Raw genomic sequence first — 20,768 nt, 5'->3', positions numbered from 1 at the left:
TCACGGAGAACTGCGGAATAACTTAACCTTTATGCATGAAAGATGGAAAGGAAGACGAGTCAGCAAACAGAGCACAGAACAACAACATGTTGCAAAGGTTTACTCATATTGGATTATCAAATTCAATTCAATGTATTTACACAGCGCCAAATCACAACAACAGTCGCCTCAAGGCGCTTTATATTGTACAGTAGACCCTACAATAATACAGAGAAAACCCAACAATCATATGACCTCTATGAGCAGCACTTTGGCGACAGTGGGAAGGAAAAACTCCCTTTTAACAGGAAGAAACCTCCGGCTCAGGGAGGGGCGGGGCGAGAGAAGGAAGGCGGGATAAAAGACATGCTGTGCAAAAGTAATTACGAATTTTGTTTAAGAATATACATTTTATGCATTATAGCTCAACATAATGTGTAAAAGTGTCCAGGTTTGTGATTTGTTTGTAAATCTGTGCTGTGTTTATGCTAACGTTTCATTTAAATCAGCTCTGTGAATAATATCAGAAGCAGGACAACAACCATTTGTCAGTTGGCAGATCTGGAGCTGAACTGACAAAATGCAAACCATTCAAATTATTTATTTTATTATAACTTGGTTATAATGTTATTTGCATTCCCCTGCATTCTTTCTGTAAGGTTTTGATTCTTGATTTACTTACTACGCAACTCTGCAGCACAACAGTTCGTCTAATTTTACAGCCAGCCTCTAGCCTGGAGGAGGATGTTGCACGAGCAGCTAATTCTACAAACTTCTTTTTCATTTTTTCCCCAAACTTGCAGTCTGCAGAATCAAACTAGTTCAAATGAAGAAACTTATCAGTTCTACTCACTTTGAAGCCACAACTTATTTCACATGTAGTTCCACCCATGACTTGTAAACAGGTTCTTAGGAGTTTCACTTTAAATATTCTATATCAAACGTTTGGTGCACATGCAGTTTTTGGTGATGATGAAAATGGTGTTTTGAAGTTCTGCTTTTTTGCTTTTCCAGTCGGTTTGGTTTTGCTTCTTACGTTCAAGAGGGAAAGAAAAAGTAAATCCTTTGGAAACGGGACGCTTCTGTTACATTTCATATTTTTAATGTGGGATTAAAGCATTCACAATGTTGGTTGAAGGAGTCCACAGAATGAATAGAGAGATGTTTGGTGACAGATCAAACAAAGCTTGAATGTTCTGAATGATGAATTCCAACATTTATCAAGTTATCTTTGAAGGACAGTGGCTAAGTGTTTGCTCACCACATGAACAACAGTAGAAGATGAGCGAAACACACAGCAAAATATCTTTATACTTATTTATTCTTTTCTATTTAAAATGGCATAATGCGAGCTAGGAAAATATCAGAACTGAAGCACTTTGACTAATGCATCTCAAAAATTTATTTATATCATGTCCATTACATGTAAAGTGAAATGATTCAAGCCTTTGTCATTTTAATCTGACTTACAGCTTGTGAAAAAAATTTCAAGTTTGAGAAAATGAAATATTATGTTGATCCTGCTTATCTCAGTTTAGTTTGATGCAGTGACACACCAGCGGTGTTACTGCTGTACTTGATAGACCAGATAACTCAGACGACCTGAGGCCGATAGAGAATTTATCATTTAGTCAGAAAAGAAAATGAGAAACAGGCAAGTTAAAGGCTGTTATCAAAGCAGCCAATAACAGTGAAGCAGCAAGCCGATCGGCTCCATGCGGCACACAATGGTAAAGAATCATCAACCAGTGACTGAACACATGCTTCAGAAGTTGGATGTTTCTGTATTTTAAATGTATAAATTGATCTTAGTATATAAGTAAATATTTCTAAGCATAAATGACAATCAACAATACAAATCTAACATCCATCCATCCATCCATCTTCATCCGCTTTATCCGAGGCCGGGTCGCGGGGGCAGCAGCCTAAGCAAAGAGGCCCAGACCTCCCTCTCCCCAGCCACCTCCTCCAGCTTATCCGGGGGAACACCAAGGCGTTCCCAGGCCAGCCGAGAGATATAATCTCTCCAGCGTGTCCTGGGTCTGCCCCGGGGCCTCCTCCCGGTGGGACATGCCTGGAACACCTCACCCAGGAGGCGCCCAGGGGGCATCCTTGTCAGATGCCCGAACCACCTCAGCTGGCTCCTTTCGATGTGGAGCAGCAGCTGCTCTACTCTGAGCCCCTCCCGGATGGCCGAACTTCTCACCCTAAGGGAGAGGCCAGCCACCCTTCGGAGGAAGCTCATTTCTGCCGCTTGTATCCGCGATCTCGTTCTTTCGGTCACTACCCACAGCTCGTGGCCATAGGTGAGGGTAGGGACGTAGATCGACCGGTAAATTGAGAGCTTCGCTTTTACACTCAGCTCCCTCTTCACCACGACGGACCGGTGCAGCGTCCGCATCACTGCAGCTGCAGCCCCAATCCGTCTGTCGATCTCCGGCTCCCTTCTCCCATCACTCGCGAACAAGACCCCGAGATACTTGAACTCCTCCACTTGTGGCAGGAACTCATCCCCGACCCGGAGTGGGCACTCCACCCTTTTCCGGCTGAGAACCATGGCCTCAGATTTGGAGGTGCTGATCCTCATTCCCGCTGCTTCACACTCGGCTGCGAACCGTTCCAGTGCGAGCTGAAGGCCTTCACCCAATGAAGCCAACAGAACCACATCATCTGCAAAAATCAGAGATGAGATTCTGAGGCCACCAAAGCGAAAGCCCTCCGCCACTTGGCTGCGCCTAGAAATCCTGTCCATAAAAATTATGAACAGAACCGGAGACAAAGGGCAGCCCTGGCGAAGCCCATCACCCACCGGGAACGAGTCCGACTTATTGCCGGCAATGCGAACCAAGCTCTTGCAACGGTTGTATAGGGATCGAATGGCCCGTAGCAATGGGCCAGACACCCCATATTCCCGCAACACCTCCCACAGGACACCCCGAGGGACACGGTCGAATGCCTTCTCCAAGTCCACAAAACACATGTAGACTGGTTGGGCAAACTCCCATGCACCCTCAAGTATCCTGGAGAGGATAAAGAGCTGGTCCAGTGTTCCGCGACCAGGACGAAAACCGCATTGTTCCTCCTGTATCCGAGGTTCGACTAACGGACGAACTCTCCTTTCCAGCACCCTGGCATAGACTTTCCCAGGGAGGCTGAGGAGTGTGATCCCCCTGTAGTTGGAACACACCCTCCGGTCCCCTTTCTTAAAGATGGGGACCACCACCTGTGGACTGGCAGACAAATCTAACAATATTCTAATAATCTGAGATACTAGTTTTTTCCAAAACCAGTTTGAGAACTGTGCTGCCAAAGTAGTCTGAACTTTGTTGAACCCAAAGTCTGCAGCTCTGACAGCATGTTTCTTTGTACCCACTTGTATGTGCATCCCCCCCCATTATGCAACAGATAGCTCACCTTCAGTTTTGAGTTGGCATTAAGCATGATGTACTTATTGGAGCCCTGGATGTTTTCAGTCCAGCTGACGAGCCATGTCACGGTGTTATCGTGTCGAACTTCCTTCCAGTGGTGCCCAGCGGGTGGTGCGGGGATACGAGATTCTCTGCCAGAGCAAGAACAAGTGCAATACAGTATGTAAATGACCAGCACTGATGCACAGCTCAAATACAGATTTAAGCCTAAAAAAAAAGTAACAAAAAAAATAATATTAGTCATGTTGATTTGAACACTGTCAGAAAAAACAAAACAAGCCTGTGATTCTACACATTTAAACAGTTTGTGTATTAAGAACTTGTTTCTTTGAGTGAAAATGTCACTGCTCTGCATTGAGCCACAAGGGCACACGGAGGGGACTGAAACTAAAGCTGTACTCAACTATACACTGATTTCACAATCACACTCTCACTTGCTGCAATTGATGATGACGTCCTCTGGTTGGATCCTCTTCTTCAGCATGCCTTGCTTGGGATGCTCGCCTCTACCTCGGAATAACCCCGGAGGCTCAATCTTAAAATTGCCAATGCGTTCTTTGTGGTGGTCCAGAAGGCAGTAGCCGTATTCATCCACTATCTTCTGGTTTGCCTCTTTCAAAGCCTACAAAAAGATTTCAGATACAGATCGCGTTACCTCAGAAACGGACAGGGTGCTCCTCTGGACTTACTCCAGTTATTACGCTACACATTATGAAGACAGCAGCATACAAATACAAAGAAGGGAACGCGAGCTTTACCTGTTTCTCCTCCTTGGACATATTTTTCCTTGCCTCTGTTTTGGCTTTATGCATGGCATGGATTTCTCCAAAGTCACACTTATCAAGATCTTGAATCAGTGACCTCTCCTCATGGGTCATTTCCTACACAAGCACAAAGTGTGTTGAGGCATACAGTCTCATTTCAAGTCTGAGAATATCAGCAGCAACAAAAAGAACACGCAAGCTATTAACCAAAACAATCTGGAAGTTGTAGTGAGCATTATTCTTTATTTTTATATTTACAGGAAAAAAATAACATGATGTAAATGGTTCCAATTAAAGTGATGATAGAATAACTGCAGAAACTGATCGTGTGTCTTCGCCTCCAGTGACGCAAACAGCAATTACACTGCTGTAAAAATTATAACAACCTCCATTTATCCATTTAGTTTCTCACACATTTCAGATCAAACAAATATCAGAGAAAGATAATCTGAGCAATTAAAAACTGCACTTTTTATATTATTTAGCTGATGAAAGGAGAAAAAAAAACTATCCACACCTACCTGTTTCTTGTGAAGACGAACACCCACCTGTTAAATCTGATTAACCACAATTTTGGAAAGCTGAGTTCAGTCTCACTGACCACACCCACTGCAGATTACTGCCAGACGTGTTTAAAAATACATAGCAACACATCATGCCCAAAACCAAAGACACAGTCAGCAGGACGATGATTGGAAACATAACAGCAAAACGGCTCAAAAATAAAATACTGAATGTTTTGAAGTGTCCTAGCCAAAGTCCGGACGTTAGGCCGGTTAGGATTCTCTTGGCACTCGTGCTCAAACACCTTCCACTGTGGCTGAATTAAAACAATTCTGCAAAAAAAGAGCCAAAATTCCTCCACACCAAGACTGACAGTTAGACCCTTGATTGCAGTTCTCGCTGCCAACGGTGCCACAAGCAGTTTCAGATTAGGTTTGGGCTTTTCTGCCTTTAATAAATGAAATCATCACTAACTGTGTTATTAGGTTTAAGGGGCCGTAACTTAATCACATTAGGCCAGGCAGGTTGGGATAGTTTTTTCATCACCTGAATAGATGAACTCATTTAAAAGCTAAATTTTATATTTAGAATGTAGCTTTAATAAAAACAGAAACATGTCAGTGTGACAAATATGCAAAAAAAAATAAGAAATGAGGAAGGGGTCAAAGACGGTGTTGTGATAAAGTCAGCAGAAGAAGCTCTTAAGAGTTCTGTACAGAGCATTGCTTTGTTATAGTCACTGACCAGTAGGGCTGCCACAAACGATTATTTTGAGTCGACCATTCACCGATTATTTTTGTGATTAGTCGACTAATCAGATCAGCATCCATTGGACGTAAAACGTACAGCTTATTGCACCAGCAGCATCTGCTCTTATATAACTATCATTAGCTTACAGCTTTAAGTGTTTAAGGTCTGTGCTAACTAAAAATAAAGACATGATAGTATATAGTCCAGCATCTCACACTTCTGATGATCAGCTGTCTGCTTGACATTTATTCAGCTGTGTAAAAACTATAACTTTAATCTCAGCCAAACCGATTTACTCAGGAACAAATAAAATACTAAAAAAAGCCAAACAATAACATTTTTAAGTTATCTAAGTGACTCATATATCATGTTTAACCTGAGTAGCGAAAGACAGCGGTGGGTTTGAAAACGATTTGCCCGGCTAGCTATCGAGCTAGTGGGTAACAGACGTCTCCAAAAACGTCAGAGCGCTTTTGAAAATATGCGGTGTCCTGATAAACTGAGCAGATATTTGAGGTTTACACAGCTACATTCTCACCTGAAAATATGTTAAACGTTTATTTTGTGACCCAGAAAGAATAATAAGAGTAATATTAAAACTAACTAGCTGCCGCCATTGTTGGAAACTGAGCTGGGCCGCGCTATGAATTCTGGGACACAGCTTCTTCTTCTTCTGAGTTTAACGGCAGCTGGCATCCTTGTACATGCAGTGCTGCCATCTTCTGTTTCAGTCCGTTATTACACTCTTAAATCCTGCTACTTATTCCTGCGTCTTTTGTGATCTTACAAAGCTTCAAACGACGCGTCGACTATTAAATCAGTCGTCGATGATTTTGATAGTCGACGTAATCGTGACTAGTCGACTAATCGTGGCAGCCCTACTGACCAGCTATGAAAACAGAGTGCATAACATTTGTCTATTCATATAACAAATTAACGCAATAATGCATCATTAAAAACAAACAAAAGAAAAACTAGATGAGGAGGATTCAAACAGATCACCGACCTTTCCTTTAATTACTCATTTTTACGGAGGTGAAGCAGAGTCGAAAAAAAAACAACTGGTGCTGTCATAAAAGGCTACAGTACTTTCTCCTAACAAGCCATTTAAAAAGTGGGGACAGTCAAAGCTGCAGTTTTGCATCACAGAAACATAAGAAAATGTTACAGCTTTCCAGTATTTAGCACTTTTAACAACACATCACTCCCAGAACTACAGTAGCTATGAGTGTGAATACTGTAAGGTCACTGCTAAGCAGGCTAAATAAAGAATCCTGACAGGCCAGGCGGAGCAGCTGAGTTTCAACTTTAATTGCCAAAAGTTGTTTCACAAGGGGTCACCAGAGGTCATATCAGAGGTGACCAACAGGGCAAAGCAACTCTGTTTCAGCTGCAGCTCTAAGCTGTTGTGATGCTGAAATATCATCAGTGGCTTTCAATGTGCTGTCTAGCTGTAGGGAAAGAATCTGTATTTCATGACATATTGCTAATAATAATTAACGATCAAGTGTATTAATAAGTTGTCACTTACTGCCACAGAGGTGCTTTTTATAAACAGTGCAGTAATAATCACACAAAAATACTGACCGTAATTTGAAATGCACACAAAATGGTTAAATCTTTCACACACACACACAATCCATCATGGGCACAAACTTTAGGAATAAAGGAAATGACTCTCATCCATCAAACTGATACAGCCCAGTTTTGTTATCTACCGTCATAGAAGATGAGATGCAAATAGAGACCTACACATAACCACACACACACCTCCAGGAACACTGACAGCGTGGACAGGCAGTCAGCCTGCGTGTCTAAGCATGAATGACACCCGACAGTGGGCGGGCACTGAGGGCAGTGGACCGAGGAGAGTTTTTTCCGGCTATAATAAAACAGTTTAATTGGATTTGTTCATATGCAGGAGAGCTAGTTGTCTGGATTAGCATATCAATGCCTTCACATAAATTGTATTTTCAAGTGCATTGAGCACTAAGCAGCGCAAAATTAATTCTGCATGATATGCCTAGGGGCTTGGCACGGTGTTTTTTCCATGCAGAGGACACCCTGACAGACACCAGCGAGCATGTACCAGTCACACTCGTCCTGTATTTACACACATACAATCTATTTATGATGCACTCACACTAACAAAAGGCTTGAACATACGCAACTTTTGCAAAACTGTTACATGAAGACAAAGTTTGCAGATGTGGTGACACCAACCCCAGCTGGCTTTGGAGCCACCAGTCTACTGCAGCACATTTTAAACTCATAATCACACCTAAAGGTAACTTACTCCAACTTCCATGATGCATTTGGCTTTACCTTTCTCCAATCTTTAAAGAAATTCTCGCGGAACACCTTCTTGGTGGTGTACTCATGATCCAGCATCTGGGCAAAGAACACCGCCACCTCTTCTGCCGCCAGGCTCAGCTTTACCTTTTTACCTGCACACAAGCAGCATCACTTACACTCAGATCATTTTTAACAGCATTAAACCAACCAAGCCTTATTGTCAGAACTATACGTTTATCGAGCCGTACTAGTCAAGAACACAAGCCTTTGGGAGCTCGGGGTCCTCTGAAGATCCACCACCCAGTACCACCCCCACCTTAGCTCCTCCAGGCTGTCAGACTAGCCCGTGGATAGAGGGAGGTAGGATTAGAGGCAAGGACAGTGATCTACATTCAAGTCCACTGCTAGGACCAACCTTTAAAAACATGCACGTGCAGGAATTAACAGAACAAACCAAGTCCCCGTAGGACCCCGTTTGCAGCTGGACTGCTAAACAAAGCAAAAACAATTACAGCCATCAATCAGTATCCAGCTTCAAACACGTCTTGAATCCTAAAGGCCCAATAGTGTGCGGCTATGTCTTCTGTGTGAGCAAACAAAGTCAGGATGTGTGTACGCTAGCGTTCACAAGATTGTCTTAAAATTACAGTCCAAGCTCAGACCTCATCCCGAGCGAAACTGTGTGGCTGCACCTTTATGCCCAATGAGCTGAAGCGACTTTATAAAGTAACCTGAACAAACAAACACACACTTTAAACTTTTGCAATATAAATGGCTCATAAGAACCTATATAACACCCGTCAGGCTCCATCATATGTCCAATGACATTCTGGACATTTGTACGAAATACAGAAAAAGGAACTCTTCTCCATTGTCTATGGGAATGTCCTAAAATTCAGGAATTCTGGAAAGATGTCACCAAGTGTTTGTCTGAAGTGTTTAAGGTTAAAATCCCCTTAAAGGCTAAACTGTGTACTGATAAAGCAGACTAAATCACTGGACTATGGACTGCTTCGAGCCTGAGGAGCCACTGCACTATGCTGGACAAGTATGGATGCAGCCTCCATGGGACTCTGGAAGAAGGAAATCACAGATTCATACATTGCCATGGGCAAACAACGGCACTTTGTGAATATCTGGAAGCCATACATGGATATCACAGGCAGTGGAGGTTATTCATGAGCAGGGAGGGATTCCTTTTTTGTATCAGTGTGAGAGCCGTGTTCATTTCTACACGTGATCTTGATGCAGGCCTGAAGTCTGGGTGTGTGAATGTGAGGGGTTTAAATATCTGTTTGTATTGCATAAAGAAAATTTCACAGGACTGCATGAATACCTTTCAGAACTGCAATGTAACATTTCATTATTTTTTTTTTCCAACAGCAACTGATGATGTTTCTTGGAAAGGACTGCTCTTCTACAAAACTAAGCCGTGACCAGAGCAGCACTTAAACTAAAGAGGATGGAGCTTTGGCCTTGGCTCTGGAAGGACACTCATGAAGGTTTGATAATCAGTCTAAAATCTTTCTTAAAGAAAGTTTAATAAACCTTTTTAAAAGCTTCTGAAGAAACATTAACAGACTATCCATCACAGCCCCTTGAATCGACACTGAACCTTTTTTCTGTCTAAGATTGAACTCACTCTTACATTTTATTGATTTGATACATAACTGGTAATCCTAGATTAGGAATACAGACAATCATGACGTAAATTATTGGCATAAAATGAAATTCTTGTATAATTATTTATTCATAATTTTTCTAGGACAACTGTAACGCTCTCCATAAATGAGACCCACACAATGCTTTTCGTACATGAGCTGATTCTGGCTTTTAGAGTGAGGCAGACGTATCAGTAAATGATGTCGGTAATGTCTGACTGCGCTGTATAGAAGCAGAGAAGCCTACACTGAAGTGCATCTAACTTGTAAAATCATTTAACACTGTCTCAACAGTATCTGTAAGACACAAAAGTAGAGCTCCTGTACCCGTCACCCTTGTTTCAATCACACACTCAACTGACCATTATAGTAGAAGTGAACATTGTCAGGTAAAGGCTGGTACTCAGGGGGAAAGTAGGGTCCTTTGTGTTCCAAGAACTTCCATTTCACCCCATCTTCATACTTCTCTTCCTCCCACCTGACAAAAACCAAGATGATAAAAAAGTACAGACGCATCAGTGAAAGTTAAAATTGCACTTTGTGTTTGTATGTGTGGATGGGAAGAGTGTCCAGATGAAAAGAGCACTCCACAACCATCTCCAGCGATTCTGCTCCTCCTCCTCCTTCTTTTTGATCTTCAGCTGTCTTGCTTCTTCAATCTCCTCCTTTGTCTTCTTACTTTTTTTTGACACAGCCTGCTCTTCTTCCTCCTTCTTTACCATCTGTGCAGAAGAGAGAAAAAAACTCACCATGAACCATGTTTCTCGTGCTGAACTTGTTGTAGGTGCAAGATTACCCCGATGGAGACAGAAGTTTACCTTTTGTGTTCTCTTCTTTGACGTCTTTGTCTGAGCCACTCCATCACCTTCTTCTTCGAGATGACGTTGCTTTTTCTTCTTCTTCAGGCTGCATGCAACATGGGAATGAAAGAAACTAATGGCTTGCATACAAAACTAAGTGAATTACTCATGAAAGGTACATTTTTCTGCAGCAGCTTTCAGTAAAAGTGATCCTACATGAAGAAGGACACACAAGGATTTTTTCTAGACCTGGTCAGACTTACGTGGGTGAATTGGCAGAATCACTGGTGCCTTCTTTGGGGTCATCTTCAATTCTTTTCCTTTTCACTCCTTTCTTCTTTGCTGTAAAAGCATCATCCTGTAGTTCCTGTTTCACAGATTCACTGAACGACAAAATGAACAGTTTTAGCTACAAATGTATCCACTCTGTAGCATCAGAGTTACACATTTCTGCTGACATATTAGCATAATTATTAAAATACTCATTCCAAAGTGCAGCTCTATTCTTAACAGCAAGCCTTCAAAATTTAATTCACAATTTTTAATTTTAATTTTTTTGGACCCAAGTCGGACCTTATTTTAGTTTTTTAAGACTTAGACTAACACATTTCTGAATTCTTATCAAGTGTTCTATATTTTATTCATTTTTAATCTCACTTGAGTAGATGGTTTTGTATCAACTTAATAAAGTTAACATGCAGAATAAAAGCTTGATGCCTTATTTTTCACTGCTGCCCTCCTGTTTGGCGTAGAAAGAAAATCTTTAAGCACACCGTGATGACTCACTGACCATAAGAAATCAAGCATAATTGTGGTAATTGAGTAAAATTATCGACAGTAATGATAATGACATAATGACAGCGTTTAGAGATTTTAAAAAGGAGAGAAAAAAAAGGAGTAATTACACAAGTGCAAGCCTGGATTTCCCTGCAGAGTGAAGATTTGATGGGTAGAGAAATGGCCCAAATTAAGAAATCAACAAATTACAGTCACTGCTGCTAATAAAAATTAGTTTTCTCCTTTTCCTCCCACAACATTCTGGAAATGAACAAAATGTGGAAAATGTAAAGCAGCGTAGCACATAATTGCCAAATTGGCTTACTGATCCAAATTACAAGGCACTATAGTAGCAACTATTCACTGTGCATTTATCAGGATAATGTTCTTTCTGCTACAGCAGGACCCTGATGCTTTCAGATTGAAGGTAATGAGCTATTCCTGGGGTTCTCAGGTCTATGACTCCATCCGGTCACTGCACCCAATACTGTATGAACTCAGGCAGAAAAACAAAGATATCTGTTTTACAATACAATTAGAATAAAGTACCAGTATACCCCACAGAATAAAACAAATATAGAATCAATTAACCCAAGCTAACGTCTTTGGACTGTGGGAATGCCGAGTACTTGGAGAGAATCCACACAGCTCACAACATGTGACAGAAAAGTGGACTCTGTGCCTGACAACCTATCACACTGTTGTGAGTTTCAGAAACACTGAAACAGAACACAACCAGTAATTATCATCATTAGTATTAGTGAGTCTTACTATGATAAGTTGTGTTATTGTAGCTACTTTGACAAATCAGAAGCTACATCACTGGAACACTTTAGGCATATTTGCAAAGCTAATTTCTACAGTAACGTTTCAGTTGTGTGGGCAGCACGGTGGCACGGTGGTTAGCACTGTTGCCGCACAGCAAGAAGGTCCTGAGTTCAATTCCAACACCAGGCCAGGGTCTTTCTGTGTGGAGTTTGCATGTTCTCCCCGTGTTTGCGTGGGTTCCCTCCGGGTACTCCGGCTTCCTCCCACCGTCCAAAGACATGCAGCTTGTGGGGATAGGTTAATTGGATAATCCAAATTGTCACTAGGTGTGAATGTTCGAATGAATGTGAGTGTGAATGGTTGTCTGTCCCTGTGTGTTAGCCCTGCGACAGACTGGCGACCTGTCCAGGGTGTACCCCGCCTCTTGCCCTATGACAGCTGGGATAGGCTCCAGCGCCCCCTGCGACCCTGAAAAGGATAAGCGGAAGCGAATGGATGGATGGATGGATGGATGGACGTTTCAGTTGTTGTACACGCTGTAGACAATAAGACACCTTTATATGTCATTACTGACCTTTATGGTCCATCACGTCTTTAATCAGACACTACAGTCATTTTCATTGTTGCACTAAAAATTAGTGAATTTAATGATTGGCTATTATGAGTCAGAAGGAAGCCAGGCATTGAAGCAGAGATGATGTATGAGCTTTTCCTACATTTTAACAATATTAAAATCACAAAAATAAAAACAAGACATCATTCCCAAAGATTTTTTCCCACCTGCTCACAGCCGAAACATCGCTTAACATGAAGTCATGAGAAGGAAGAGAAGGATTTGAGCCAAATGCAGCCGAGCTGAATAGATTAGTTAGTGAAGGTTCACTCTGTGTAAGGCTTTATGGAGGAAGTGAGGGATTTTTAATGTAACATGTAATATGCTCACTTTGGAAAAAGACGATGAAAGGAAAACGCTTTATCTGTCGTTCTGTTCTCTTTTCAGTCAAACTTTGCAAACGTAAGAGTACCGAGGTCAAGATGTTCAGTTCAACTGCTCAATGAAAGGAAAAAAACGTCGCGCTAGTAGAAACGGTTATATTTTTGTGGTATACTGCACTACTGAGCAAAATCCATAAAAAGCTATAAAAAGGAGGTTGGGTCACTGTGTGCACTGACATTTACGGTCTGTGGTTCTAATAGCCTTATGTTTCTTCACTAACTCTGCTGCAAGGCCTTAACTTTGCTCTCTGCACGAAACCCACTCAACTAGCACAGTTACCACCTGAGCCTTTGTGGGGGGAGAAAAAAAAACCCTAAAGGGAAACATTAAAAGCCAGAATTTCACAAAACGTTTTTCCATATGACATCTCCTTTGAAATGTCACTCAGAACATTGGGTTGGGCTAAATCCACATCTGGGAAATAATCCATTAACAACTCTATGGAAACACTGCTGTGAAACAGATTTGACGCAGCGGGCCTTCGGCCACAGCCTGCCATCCTGGCAACACCCCGCTGAGCATCCAACTACTCAAACTATGCAGTCTCATTTATTTCACTGCAGACAAGCCAAAGATATTTGTCGTCAGTGCACAGTAAAATTAATTTTCTGAAAGACAACATAACACACTGTAGAAAATGGGAATGCTTCTGTCCAGGGACCCTGAACATCAAAACACAAGAATTAATTTTTCATCACCTCGGGAGGGAGAAGAAAAAAAAAGGAAAACTCTGGCACAGTTACACCAAAGCTTAGTGAGATTATTATCTCAGCATTTCAACAGTAATCCAGTGCTGGTAGCAGGACTTTTACCCTACCTGATGCTGCTGGATGATTCAACATTCTCCATCTTTGGTGTCTTGACCTAAGGGAATAACATAGATTAAAGCTCAAGGACAGACAGCTGGACCTTGATCTTACGCAAAGCACCAGAAGTGTTAAAAAAAAAAAAAAAAAAAAGTGCGACTCATTTCTTTCACATCTCTGTAACAGTGCTGCACCTCAAGGTTACAAGCTTGGGCTTTTCTTAAATAGCAACTTTTTCCGAGAATAATCAAGATTCCTTACAATGAAACAATATCTACAGTCCTTAAATCTATCCGGTCGTTCAGTCTGACGTCACTAGCCGTGTCTGGGTCTAAACTCCGCTGCAGGTCCATATATCAAACGATCACTGTGGCATTACTGAGAGTTGAAAAACTGTCTAAAGTCTTTCATCTTTAATAAAATGATCAGCGTTCTGCTCTACCAGGTGTAACAATTGAGTTTAACATCCAGGCATCCATGAAAACGAAATTTATGACATTTAACGGAGTTAGAAGTTAGCAGGGAGTTAGCTCGCTAGCTTCTATCTAAATACAATATAGCATGTCCTGACTGCGGGGTTTTGGAAACAAATTAAAATGTACAGCTCTGCTATCACTTCCAGCATAAATGAAGACAGAAAACTAAACAGCAGTGACGTTTGTAGGGTTACTGAAGTTTGGCTAGCTGGTATATAATGATGTGCTACGTGACCGCTAGCGACACAGCTATGTTAGCATAATATAAACAAGCTAACTTTTTTTCCACTGGATAAAAGTTAACGTGAGTGTTCTCGGTGGTCAGGAACAAATGTAATCGCATGGCAGGATGCTGTAAAAGGACCAAACTTCAGCCAGGAGAACAACTGAGATAATCCATCCACAATACGAGGTTAGTCATTCATATACTGCTGCATGGGCTGGGCTGTAGTTACATCCTAAGGTTTTAAAAACTGAGCTTAAATAAATGATTAGTGGTAATAAAAGCCGAGGGAGGTCAACAGGGATCACTGACTGTTTTAGGAGCTTTTTGAGATTAAATAGAAGAAAATACAAAACATTAAACATGTTAACAACACAAAAGCCATATTAAACGCAGACTACTTTAGGCCCGGAAATAGGATTCGTTGTGTCATCACTTAACGACCGGATAGCATCGGGTTATGTTACACACTGTAATACAAAGTACTATTATTAATATGCAAACAGTTAGACCAGACCTTCCCAAAGTGTGGGGCCCACCCCCGTATGCCAAGGAGAAAAAAAACTAAACGCTTGGACACTGCTAGCACGGGGCGCCCACACAAACGCAAAGCAGGAGATGAAGCATCGCTGAATATGTTTCCAAACCAACTTCATTCTAAGCCAAAGACTAGAAAATATGGTGAAGCAAATCTTCCCTTTGGCTTCACCTGCACAAGTGCCGAGGTAGGTCTCCCCTGCAGAATTGCTTTTCCCTTCGTCGGGAGCAGCGCTGGGCTGTTCAAATCACGGACAGTATCCCACATTCTTGATTCAATATTTTTCTTGTAAAACAAAGGGGGGCTCAGCAAAAAAAGTTTGGGAACCACTGAGTTAGACAATGGAGTGGGATTTGTTCATGTTCATGTGGAATATGCATGAGTTATAGGCGGACACGAATGATCCCTCCCCACTGGGTCACATTTCAGTGGCTGATAGGCCGCTTTTTAAAAATTACCTTTTTATGAGATTTTCTTTTATCCATGTTCTCCGTGGCTTTAGTTGGGTTTGGGCTGTTCATCGGGATGCCATGACAGACGAAAGGAAAAGAAAAATGCTGTTAATGATGCCGTCTTTGAAACAAGACAAGTCAGAGAAGCACTGCATTAACAGACAGTTAGAGCTATGCTGTTATCAAGTGAAGGCTTGAGGGCATATTAGGATGATGTTAGACTCGTGTCCACGCCGAGATACAATTATTCTAGACAGACAACACTACAAAATGCCACCAATCAGACAAGCAGTGTCCCAGAGGAGCCTCCCACAGCCCTGAGCCTGCTTTTTTTTGAGTTGTGACCTTTCCAACCTTCAGAGCAGGATGCCAAATGAAACTGAGCTGTAATTACTCCTCTCTTTTTTAAATTACAAATCCTCAGCATCTGAATGAGGCAGTTCGCCAGTTAAAGCAGGAGCCACTTGCTCAGGAAAATTAGTTCCCCGAGTCTTGTACCTGAGAAGGATAAGTTGATCCTTTATCAGTAATTCAGTCAGTGTGCCATGAAATAACATGAGGCTAGCTGTCACAGAAAGCCGTCTGCTCTGCTGCCAGTGCCGCTTTCAGGTGTCTATTCATCTCTCTGCTCTCATCAATTACACAAGCCAATGACAGATCACTCCACATTCATTTGTCTGCTCACATATGCATGCTAATAAACGCATCAGATATCAAAGTAAATTAATTTATTCATATGAAGATGGAGTACCCACTGTACACAGTGAAATTAATGCATGCACTCAATGGCATCAGCCTGCGTGACAGCTCAGCCAGTACAGCAGTCTTCCAGTAACACTGTTTCCCCCCATTTAGCGGCACCCATACTGCCATATGGCTCAACTTATTCATTAACATTTTTTAATCCAAATTAATTTGTCTCCACATTCTACAACATGAAAGGCAAAGCTCCCTGCGAAAAACAGCTTTGATCTGGTCCCTGTGTCGACGCTGAACAGATGTTGGACGTGCTTCAGTCAGGTCACATGCATATATCATCAGGGAGCTGCAATCAGGACACGGTGGCTCGGGGAGCTGATTTGATAATGGCCCCTCAGTCTCTCATGATGGAATAATGATAAAGTGTTCGCTAAACTGTGCCTGTCATATACATGTGTGTATATATAGCTTTCCAGCAGACACGCGCAACACTCACCTCTTCTTGATGTTATCTCCCCCAGCTCCTGCGCGTTCACTGTCACTCAGTCTTTTCAGTTTCGTCGCTTTGTGCTTGGCCTTCTCGTCTTCTTTAGCGTCCTTCTCCCGCCCCATCTTTCACACGTTCTTTGGCAGAGTACAGAGAACATTAAATAGCATACTTGCAACAAATAGACCAGGAAAAAACATGCTTTACAACATTTAGTCGTTCTGTAAAAACGTGGCCTTGAAGTTAATCAGTTAGCTAGCAAGCTTCAGCAACGCCGGTGAACTTAAGAATACATTTGTTAGCTTACAGCGAATTTTCCCTTCAGAAACTAATAACAAGCCAGTAGAAGTTCGTACTATCAATAAACTTCCTCAGCACTTGTAGTTTTAGGAAATAACGGGTTGCTTTCCGTGTGCAGTAGGCTACAAACATTTTACGCGGTCTCAACAAACAGCGCTGAATCTCGCCTGGTTATTTCGCGTCACACCCAGCTGACTTCTGATTGGGTGACGAAGTTTGGTGACGTTACACCTGTGAACTCTCTTTACAGGGCAGCCTACCTTACCTGCTGGCAGAGGTAGAGGAGCCAAAAATTGTATTCTTTAGTAGCACTACCTCAACATAGTTTTGCTCAAGTAAAAGTAGAAAATGGCTCAAGTAAGAGTAAAGAAGTATTTAGTAAAAAAGGTCTGCTTGAGTACTGAGTAACTGATCATAACATCTGATTTAATGTTCAAAAATGAGACAATCAGACAGACAAAAATATAAAGTTTAGCCCAACTTCGCTACATATAAATAACATGATTACAAAATAATACATCTAAGCAGAAGAAACACTTTTCCAAATCAATTTTTGTTCAATATAAAACACACACACACACACACACATATATTAAAATTGGGTAAAGTACTCCCAGTGACAATATATGGTGTTAATTGATTTGATCTCCAAATGGCACAACAGGCTCAGCAGATAGAATAGAATTAAATCAACAAACTTTATGTACAAACAACAAGTGTCGCTTTGACACAAACTGTAGGTTTGTGTCTGTGTCTCATTCATTTTTGGTTTAAACTTGTTTATCATTCATTCAGTGAAGTTACTCACACTGACTAGAGTAGCCAGCAATTTTTCTCAAGTAAGAGTAGCGATTTATAATAATATTACTCAAGTAAAAGTAAAAAGTAAAACTACTCCTAAAAGTAATTGTTTTACAAAAGGTTACTCAAGTAAATGTAACTGAGGAAAGGTAATTAGTTACTACCCACCTCTGCCTGCTGGTAACATGTAACTATGGTTTTTGCTGTAGCTAAAATAGTCACAAGTTTAAGTGTTTGCAACTTTGTACAAACTTTGAACTTGGTATTGCCCCCTGCCCTTTCTTGCATTAAGGTAGCTTTGTATCTTTTTTTTGTTACTTAAAAGTCTTTGATAAGTGTTTTTGAAAAATGTTCCCATCCTGGAGTTAGAACATTGGGGTTCTTTGACATTATTTGATCTGACAACACTGGAAAGGATGGCACGAAGCATCAACAATCGAGATGATTAGAAAGTGATGAGTAACAGATGAATATGTAATATTTTAAAATGCTATATGCAAAGCCTTGTGACACTTGCCATGTGGCATGTTAATAATGAAATTCTTGGTGCTTTGCATTGAAAATAAAAGCATCCATGGTGCACTAAGCCTACCATATATTACTATGAACTGTATCTGAATAAACTACAAGAAAAAAGTTACACTCACTGAAGATTAAGCTTACTTAAACCTTAATGAGGCTGCACCTAATTAAGGTTTAAGTAAGTAAGGATCAAGCTACTTCACATTTAAATCTTCCAGTTTGGATGCCGTTTAACCTCTTGACACTTGGTTTTGTCACATGGTTGCAGCATCATTATATCTCAACTGTGAGTCTATTTTTCTATTCTGTCCAATCAATTTTCTTTGCTTTCTTAGCCCATCCTTTACTAACACAAGGATGTATTACTTTGTGTTAAACCCAGAAGCAAATAGCTAGAGTATATCATTTGTGTTTCCTGAACCTTTGTGGATATGATTTGAAATTTTTTTTTTTTTTTTTTTTAAACATGTTTTCAGCTTGAATGAAGGATACAGTTACTGCAGGAAGACATGAATTTGCATTAAAATACTGTTGGAAAAAGCAATAATGGTATGTATCCACAGAAGTCGGTGAAAGCAGACAGCTGAAGGCTCTCGCTGCACTTTCTTGACAGGGCCACATATAGTCACAGCCAGGTGTTAGACACATACACACACACACACACACACACACACACACACACACACACACACACACACACACACACACACACAATGTCGATAAAAATATTACATGTGGCAAACCCCTCAAACATATATGAACCTTCTCTTTATTCATTTAATTTAACCCAAATATTGAGAGTACTGGTTAATTCTATTTTAAATGTTTAAAAATTAGTAAAATAAATAAATACAAATAAATACATTTTTGTAGATTGAATTTGCTTAGGAATGTGTGATGGATAAAGTCTGTGAAGGTTCTCAGTCATCCAGGTCATCGTAGTCAAAGGAGCTTGCAAAGAAAAGCGTCTGGACTTCTTTAAGTTGCTTGAAGACGTTTCACCTCTCATCCGAGAAGCTTCTTCAGTTCTAAGGTCAAATGGTGGAGAGTCCCAGATATAAACCTAGTGGGAGTTTCCCCCCACAGAGGGACAAAAGGACCCCTGATGATCCTCTAATCACCTGAGCCAAGGTGTGAAACTGGGTGTGGGTCCCAATCAGCCAGAGTTTCGGGTGTGTTCATTGTGAAACCTGGCCCCACCTTATCATGCGAATTCCTGAGGTCAGATGGCCCAGGATGTGAGTGGGCGTTAAGGCGTCTGGGAAGGATCTCAAAACTGGATTATAGATGGCAGAGAGTTGGTGTCGTAAACCCCCGCCTCTGTTCAAAGATGGTCGCTCACAGTGGACATAGATGGCTTCTTTCACTCCTCTTTCAAACCATCTGTCCTCTCTGTCCAAAATGTGAACATTGGCATCCTCGAAAGAGTGACCTTTGACCTTAAGATGCATCTTAAGGATAAATGCATCTTAAGGATAAAGGACACTCTTTTGACCCAGCAACACGCTCAGACAGAAACTGGTTCACCCGAAAGACAAAACGCCAAAACACAAACTTAGCAATGTGGTGTATGCTGTACAGTGCAGCGAGGAATGCTCAGACCTCTACATTGGAGAGACCAAACAGCCACTTCACAAGCGCATGGCACAACACAGAAGAGCCACCTCCACAGGACAAGACTCAGCAGTCCATCTGCATCTTAAGGTCAAAGGTCACTCTTTCGAGGATGCCAATGTTCACATTTTGGACAGAGAGGACAGATGGTTTGAAAGAGGAGTGAAAGAAGCCATCTATGTCCACTGTGAGCGACCATCTTTGAACAGAGGCGGGGTTTACGACACCAACTCTCTGCCATCTATAATCTAGTTTTGAGATCCCTTCCCAGACGCCTTAACGCCCACTCACATCCTGGACCATCTGACCTCAGGAATTCGCATGATAAGGTGGGGCCAGGTTTCACAATGAACACACCCGAAACTCTGGCTGATTGGGACCCACACCCAGTTTCACACCTTGGCTCAGGCGATTAGAGGATCATCAGGGGGTCCTTTTGTCCCTCTGTGGGGGGAAACTCCCACTAGGTTTATATCTGGGACTCTCCACCATTTGACCTTAGAACTGAAGAAGCTTCTCGGATGAGAGGTGAAACGTCTTCAAGCAACTTAAAGAAGTCCAGACGCTTTTCTTTGCAAGCTCCTTTGACTGTGATGGATAAAAGTAATTTTAAAATTAATCTTTTCACTTCTCAGTGGCTATGTTCTTTCCTGTGAATCCCCTTAATTGCCAAGTCTTGGACTCAAAGCAGTAAAGCAGAATCAGCTGTAGAATTTTTTACATGGGGGGACAAAGGAGGGGCAAGAGGTCTAGGCAGGGTGGCACATGCCTCTTCAGTGAAATATGTGAAAATCCCCTATATGTAAATGGAGTCGACAAAATACCCACAAAAACACAGTAAAACTTTTTATGGTATCATTATGTCTTCTAAGAAAACAAGGATAGTTTTTTGACACAGAAATGTCATTACAAGCTCAGTCATCCAGGTAAGGAAATCCCAGAACGCTGATTCTGTTCATCTGGACATTTTCAGTGGGAGAAACGTTTCGTCATCATCCAGGTGACGTCTTCAGGCTCAGATGACTGCAGGTTTCCCAACCTTATAAACAGGACATTTGCACAATGATTGAAAGCAGCACCACTGACAACAACAGGCTGTGAGGTCAGTTTCTTGATCATTATTGTCA

At 41.5% G+C, this 20,768-nt stretch overlaps 1 protein-coding gene across 2 annotated transcripts in view; it reads right to left on the bottom strand.

The window, feature by feature from the left end:
- The window catches only part of LOC146627538 (DNA topoisomerase I, mitochondrial), a 29,615-nt gene extending 13,086 nt beyond the window's left edge, over positions 1-16,529 (bottom strand). Inside the window, exons 1-12 of one of the 2 annotated variants that reach the window (XM_085357181.1) lie at positions 16,414-16,529; positions 15,225-15,279; positions 13,621-13,626; positions 13,541-13,587; positions 10,445-10,564; positions 10,200-10,287; positions 9,976-10,103; positions 9,744-9,859; positions 7,751-7,872; positions 4,166-4,288; positions 3,842-4,029; positions 3,394-3,538 (exon numbers count right to left, since the gene is read on the bottom strand). In XM_085357181.1, coding sequence (XP_085213307.1) covers positions 3,394-3,538; positions 3,842-4,029; positions 4,166-4,288; positions 7,751-7,872; positions 9,744-9,859; positions 9,976-10,103; positions 10,200-10,287; positions 10,445-10,564; positions 13,541-13,587; positions 13,621-13,626; positions 15,225-15,279; positions 16,414-16,529 — 1,254 coding nt within the window. The remainder of the gene's footprint in view (positions 1-3,393; positions 3,539-3,841; positions 4,030-4,165; positions 4,289-7,750; positions 7,873-9,743; positions 9,860-9,975; positions 10,104-10,199; positions 10,288-10,444; positions 10,565-13,540; positions 13,588-13,620; positions 13,627-15,224; positions 15,280-16,413) is intronic. The other variant, XM_085357180.1, reaches the window with a different exon arrangement.
- Between the last annotated feature and the right edge of the window lie 4,239 nt (positions 16,530-20,768).

Source organism: Diplotaxodon limnothrissa, linkage group LG7 (genome assembly GCF_057381915.1).
Source record: "Diplotaxodon limnothrissa isolate DT_005_m linkage group LG7, D_limnothrissa_male_GT1.1, whole genome shotgun sequence".
Lineage (NCBI taxonomy): Eukaryota > Metazoa > Chordata > Actinopteri > Cichliformes > Cichlidae > Diplotaxodon > Diplotaxodon limnothrissa.
The sequence above is the reverse complement of the archived record's forward strand: the minus strand, read 5'-3'. Positions and strand labels throughout refer to the sequence as shown.